This window comes from Octopus bimaculoides, chromosome 15 (genome assembly GCF_001194135.2).
Source record: "Octopus bimaculoides isolate UCB-OBI-ISO-001 chromosome 15, ASM119413v2, whole genome shotgun sequence".
NCBI classification, from domain to species: Eukaryota; Metazoa; Mollusca; class Cephalopoda; order Octopoda; family Octopodidae; genus Octopus; species Octopus bimaculoides.
In genome coordinates this window covers 218,650-225,788 of record NC_068995.1, presented here as the reverse complement: position 1 = coordinate 225,788, position 7,139 = coordinate 218,650, and the positions used below count along the sequence as shown (strand labels likewise).

At 37.1% G+C, this 7,139-nt stretch overlaps 1 protein-coding gene across 1 annotated transcript in view; it reads left to right on the top strand.

Moving 5' to 3' along the window:
• LOC106873739 (uncharacterized) overlaps positions 1-7,139 on the top strand; it is a 139,567-nt gene that overhangs the window by 59,625 nt on the left and 72,803 nt on the right. Inside the window, exons 14-15 of the mRNA XM_052973463.1 lie at positions 163-225; positions 6,888-6,945. Coding sequence (XP_052829423.1) covers positions 163-225; positions 6,888-6,945 — 121 coding nt within the window. The remainder of the gene's footprint in view (positions 1-162; positions 226-6,887; positions 6,946-7,139) is intronic.

Sequence of the window (7,139 nt, the reverse complement as noted above, 5' to 3'; positions counted from 1 at the left end):
TATATATATATATATATATATATATATATATATATATATATATTTATTATATTATATGCGTGCGCGCGCGTTTATGTGCTACACACACATGCATACATGTGTGTGTGCGCATGTATATCTGTCTGTATGTTATTTATTTATTTATTTATTTCTCTTCCACAGCTCTTTTGGGACCAGAAAGAAAAGCAAAAATAACTTTATTAACGAGTTTCATTCCTCAAAGAGGTGAGTCTTATGTATTGTGTCATATCATCATCATCATCATCGAATGCATTATATTCATCATCATCATCACTATCATCATCATCTTTGTATTCCTTATCACCTTTCTATTTTTCAGATTGCACCCTTCATATCATCTCCCTCCCCTTACCCTCACTTCCCACCATCCCATCTTCCCCATATAATCCACCCTCATCAAATCAATGAATCACCATCCACCAACCTCACCACTACCATAGCATCATCGAAACGCCATATCAGATACCCTCTACCCCGACTCTAACTGACAGTTTTCTCCCAAATATCGAACCTACACAACCTATAATTAATCTCGTCCAATCATATCTCTCGTCTAAACACTCACTAATTCTCACGACATTATGACCACCACAGAAGACGAGAGAGAGGAATGGCTTATACAGCAGTGTCCTAGTAGTGTCATCAGCAACCCTCTAGTGGTGTCCAGTGCTAATCTATTGACGGAAATGATGGCTTTCTGGTATTTTTAATGGCTGCATCGGTGTGGTTTTAGCTTCAGTGGAATTGTAGTGGCTTTCCAGTGGCCTTCTCTTGTAATACTGAGCCTGGAGTGGTTCGAGTAGTATCAGCAGGAGTCTGATGGTGTTATTGTAACTATAGTGATTAATACAGTGCCACTAGTGGTATTATTACGATTGTAGTAGTATTATTGTAGCTGCGATTATGTTCTAGTTGGTGTAGTAGTGATGTAGTATCCACAATGGTCTTTTAGTCGGTGTAGAGGTGTTCAGGTGAGTAGTCTATTAAATGAACCCCAGATTTGACTTGAAGTTTATTTTATTGATCTCGGGAGAATTAGACACCGCAAATTGTTTTTAACAATAAGAAATCGGGAGTAAACAATAATGAATATTATTATCTTCAAGTTCTTCGTGAGGGAGGGTCATGAATTGTTTTTTATCCCAGTTTCCCGCCGCAATAAATCAATAAAATGTTTCCTTACAAGAGACTCAGAAGAAACTGATTGATGTTAAAAAAACAAAATCCCCGTCAGATTGAATATAAACAAAAGTGAATATAAGTTCGCGTTTTGTTTATAGCTTAAACATGGGATAGAAGGCAGCGGCTGTGACCTTTTGATGGCAACCATGACTTCTGATAGTAGTAGTGGAAGTGGGAGGATAAGGTGTAGTAAGAAACACGTGACTCGTGTGTTTCCGTAGCAGAGAGTGTTGTGTTGTTGTCTATCTTCTGAGCTAAGAATTAAGAGCTGAACTGAATCTTGAAGGAGAGCAGGGATTATCCGTTCTCGTAATCCCTCTTAGCAGAATCGATAACGCGTCAGATGAAAAGCTTAGCAGAATCGCTTCCGGCTCCCTACGTTCAGAGTTCAAATTCTGCCGAAGTTAACTTTTCCTTTGATGACGGCAAACTGGCAGAATCGTTGGCACGCTGGACAAAATGTTCTGCGGCATCTGTTCCGGCTTTTAGTTTAAATCCCACTGAGGTCGAGTTTGTCTTTCATCTCTTTGGAGGTTCGATAAAATAAAGTACCAGTCAAGTAGTGGGTCGAAATAATTAACTTGCTTCCTCCCCCCCCCCAAAATTGCTGGACTCTGCAACGAACAGGCGTCGTCTTATTCAGAGGGAATATGGTGACCTGGGTCACCTATCTACCAGGGAAACTGAGTATCTGGCTTTGGAAGCCTTATCGCTTGAGGGAAGGAAAAAAAACCCAATCATTCTTAAGTATTCCTTCAATACCTGGCAGCATTACTTCCCTTGTCTCCATTACTCTTATATATATGAAGGGAAACACATTCCAACGAGTTAGCCTCTGTATGTTCGTAGATAGAAACAACAGCTAAATCTGTCCTCCACAGTCTTAATGGTTTCTTGTATTTGTACAACGTTAGAAATTTGTGGAAAGGGGAAAGAATAATCGACAATATCAACTGCAGTATTCTGATTGGTTCTTTACTTTATCTGAAGGATGAAAGGTAAAACCACCTTTGAAAAAAAAAAGCGAAAGTCTTGGCAGGATAAGATACCACTATCAAAATCCTAAAAGGACATGTTGTATAACATTGATCTTAGATTACGCTTAAAAAGACAGGATGGTCAGGGATGGAATTTCTTTGGAATTAAATAAACTCGATCGGGACTGATTTTGAGGCTAAATCACGAAGAGTAACAACAAACTTTATTTACCTTAAAATGCACCAAAAGAAGGAAAGACCAACCCTTAAGTAAGACTCTGAAGACAAGCTAACTCTCAAACGAAAGCTAAGACTCTGAAGACAAGCTAACTCTCAAACGAAAGCCAAGACTCTGAAGACAAGCTAACTCTCAAACGAAAGCCAAGACTCCGAAGACAAGCTAACTCTCAAACGAAAGCCAAGACTCCGAAGACAAGCTAACTCTCAAACGAAACCCATAACAAGCAAAGCAAAAAGGGGCCACAAGATAATCTGGATCTCGTACAATAAAAAAATATCTAAATTTTCCTTCTAAGCCTTCTCTGCGTTCCTCGTAAAAAGAATGTTCTTGAATTGCGAATCAAATGATTATGTGCTTATTCCAAAGGGCAGTCCAACTTAATAGTTACATGATGTGTCATTCAATAAATAGAGATTTTGAGTAAAGTGTCCGGATATCTGAAAGGTACCCGAGGTGTTTGAAGTTAGACAAATGTCGATGTTGTCAATACGTCCAGCCGGTACCATTTATTTAAGCTCCTCCCACATTTTCTCAGTAATGTCAACTTTTTTCGACAATTTCAACAGAGTTGTTCAACACTCGTTAAACAACTTCTACATCTTTTTCTCTTTCATCTCTCTTTCTCTCTCTCTCTCTCTCTCTCTCTCTCTCTCTCTCTCTCTCTCTCTCTCTCTCTCTCTCTCTCTCTCTCTCTCTCTCTCTCTCTCTCTCTGTCACTTTCCCCACTCTTTCTCTCTCTCTCTCTCTCTCTTCCCTCCTTCTCTCTCTCCCTTTCTCTCTTCCCCAATCTCTTTCTCTCCCGTTCTTCCTTCCCTGAAATATTTTCTCCTTCCTACACATTTATTGACTCATACTATATCTGTCTGTCTATCTATATATCTGTCTGTCTGTCTGTCTGTCTATCTATCTATCTTCTCCTCACCCCCCTCTCTCTCTCTTTCCCTTCTCATTCCAACTCTTAAACCAACAATTTTTCTTTCTCTCCGACTCTTTCGCTTTCTTTTATATACACATCATTCTCACTCACTCTCTTTCTCTCTCTCTCTTAACTTTCCTTTCTCGTTATCACAAACTTTAACTTATGTTATTCTTATTCTTACCCTGTCTCTCTGCCTTTCCCTCTCTTCCTTTCTTTATCTCTCTTTTTCACACACACACACACACACACACACATACACACAATCTTCCTTTCACTCACGCTCTCTTATACATTCAAACAACACACACTCTCTCTCTTCTCTCCCTTTCTCTCTCTCTCTCAACATTTTTCTTTCTCACTCACCCCTTCTTATTTCATGTCATCTTACCAACCTCTTCCTACTCCTCTCAATAAAGTAGATCGATCAATCGATCTACCATTATTTCTATTTTTTGTCACCATCATTTTCTCATTCACTCACACACACACACACACACACACACACACACACTTAATCCATCTCTTTACCATTCTCTCCTCCTCTCCCCACACCTTCCCTCACACCACCTACTTTTTTTCTTTGTTTTTATCTTTTGTTTTAGTTTCACCTTTGCTTTTATTTAATTTTCTTGTGTGATTTTTCTACACACCCCTCACATACACATGTTTTCTCAGAAACATGCACGCGCGCGTACACACACACACACACACACACACACACACACATCAAGAATCCTCATTAACATTAAGCATGGTGGATTTTCGTAGCTGTTTTATTATTATTATTGTTGTTCATGGTGTTTGTTGCTCCTGTTTAGTCCTAGGTCGCTCGACTTTGGTTTCATCAATCTTACTACTACTTCTACTACTACTACTACTATTGAATAAAAAAAGTCTGTAATGTGATCAGGTGCATTAATGAATTTAATTAATAATGATGGTAATGATTATGATAATTGTAGTGATACTGGTGATGACGACTTTACTATTAGACATGTGATCTGTTGCATTCCACCTTTCTCACTCAGAGTCTATCTATCTATCTACATTGCGTACATACATCGACATATATGCATATATATGTATATACATATATGTGCATATACGAGGGTGAGTCAAAAAATAATGCCATTTTGTTTCGGACAGGTATAATTACCAACACAGGAACATGTATCATACATCGAAATGAAGCTGGTCCTCTGTGGATCCCATCCCTACTTCTCAACACAGTCACCGTTTCTCTCAATAGCAATGTTCCACCTTCAAATGAGAGCATGAATCCCTGCCTTGTAAAATTCTGTTGACTGTCCTTTGAGCCACTTCTTCACTACAGTTTTCACTTCCTTGTCACTGGAATAATATTTGCCTCTCAAACCCTTTTTCATGGGACCGAAGGGATGATAGTCTGAAGGCGCTAAATTATTCCAGTGATGAGGAAGAGAAAACTGTAGTGAAGAAGTGGCTCAAAGAACAGTCAACAGAATTTTACGGGGCAGGGATACATGCTCTCATTCGAAGGTGGAACATTGCTATTGAGAGAAACGGTGACTGTGTTGAGAAGTAGGGATGTGATCCACAGAGGACCAGCTTCATTTTGATGTATGATACATGTTCCTGTGTTGGTGATTATACCTGTCCTAAACAAAATGGCAATACTTTTTGATTCACCCTCGTATATATATATATATATATATATATATATATATATATATATATATATATATATATATATATATATATATATATATCATTATAGACATTTGACTATCATATACACATGCATACACATACATAAATATAATGTAAGCATATATGTATATGTATATATATACATATGTATATATATACATATGTATATATATACATATGTATGTATATACATACATATGTATATAAAAGTGTATATGTATAATATAGATGATATATAGATTTATAGACGGATATACATATATACATATAACCACATTGTTCCGGGTTCAGTCTCACTGCGTGGCACCTTGGGCAAGTGCCTTCTACTATAGTCTCGACCCGATCAAAGCCTTGTTAGTAGATTTGGTAGGTGGAAACTGAAAGAAGCCTGTCTATATATATATATATATATATGACAGGCTTATATATATATGTGTGCGTGTTTCTTTGTATCCGGTTTTGTCCCCCCTCATCACCGCTTTACAACCAGTTTTCGTGAGTTTATGTCCCCCTATCTAGTAGTTCGGCAAAATATATCGATAGAATAAGTACCAGGCTTTAAAAATAAGTATTGGGGTCGATTCATTCGGCTAAAAATACATTCAAGGCGGTGTTCCAGCATGGCCGCAAATGACTGAAACAAGTAAAAGATAAAGGACACACACACACACACACACACAAACAATAACTTAACTTTGATATGTTTCGGCCAAAGATTGGCCCAGGCTATGTCTAACTTAAGTGCATCAACTGATGTGTGTGTGTGTGTGTGTGTGTTGTATACATACATCCATATGCATTTATAAACATATATTCAGATAATGCTTAGCTATGCTCTGTATAAATAAATTTCAAATATAAACGTGTGTGTGTGTGTGTGTGTGTGTGTGTGTGTGTGTGTGTGTGTGTGTGTGTGTGTGTGTGTGTGTGTGTGTGTGTGTAAATCTACACGTGTCCTACTAACACCAACACCACCAGTATTTCTGCACTCCGTGGAAAACCTGACACCACCACCACCACCACTACTGCTACTGCTACTATCGTCCTAATCACTACTACCACTCCCACAACCGGAATAATTACTACCATTACCACCTCGAAATCATTACTACCACCACCACCACCTTCACCCAGCACCACCATCACCACCCTCATTTCTACCACCACAATCATACTACAACAGCAACAATCCCAACGACTAATCATTACTATGTCATTAAACACATAGTCAAAGATCAAACAGTTGTGTGTAAACACCATCCGTGACACAGGTGCCAAAAAAGGTGAAGCTTTCGAGAGACGCTGGGATTTGAAACCCAGGTACCTCAGTCTATATACAAGCATAAATATATAAGTATAAATATATATATTTATACACAAATAATTATACATATAATAGATAAATATACACACACATACATGCACACATACATACATACACACATGCATGAATATCAATGCGTGTGAGGAATGTATATATTTTTGTTTAAAGGAACAACATCAGAAACACTGTCTGCCAAAATGGATGTGAAGAATATAACAAAGCCATATCTATGGATTACCCCGTAATGGAGATTACAATATTAAGATAATCCCTTGGATTCTACCGACGATACTATCATTCATTTTTACTTTGTTCTTCTTTTGAGTGTGTATATATATCTTTGTTTTTATACATACATAACAAGTTATATATATATTATCTATACAAATCATATATATATATACAAATTATATATAATTTCCACTTACATATAAATACGCACGCGTATACACACATATACATCGATATATATATATATACACACATATACATCGATATATATATATATATACACATATATAAATTTTCTAACAGAAATTCGGGAGAGAAAACCGGTGAAAGAAACCAAACAACAGTTGGACAATATTTTAGGGTAAGTTGCTCATAAATATTTTTTTGGAATCTAATCAATTGCTTTCTTTCTTCCTTCTTGTACATACATGTATATGTGTGTATTATATATGTGAATATGTGTGTGTGTGTGTACTTCATTAAGTTATACACGCACGTGTGTGTGTGTGTGTATATACATATATATATATATATATATATATATAATCAGAGTAA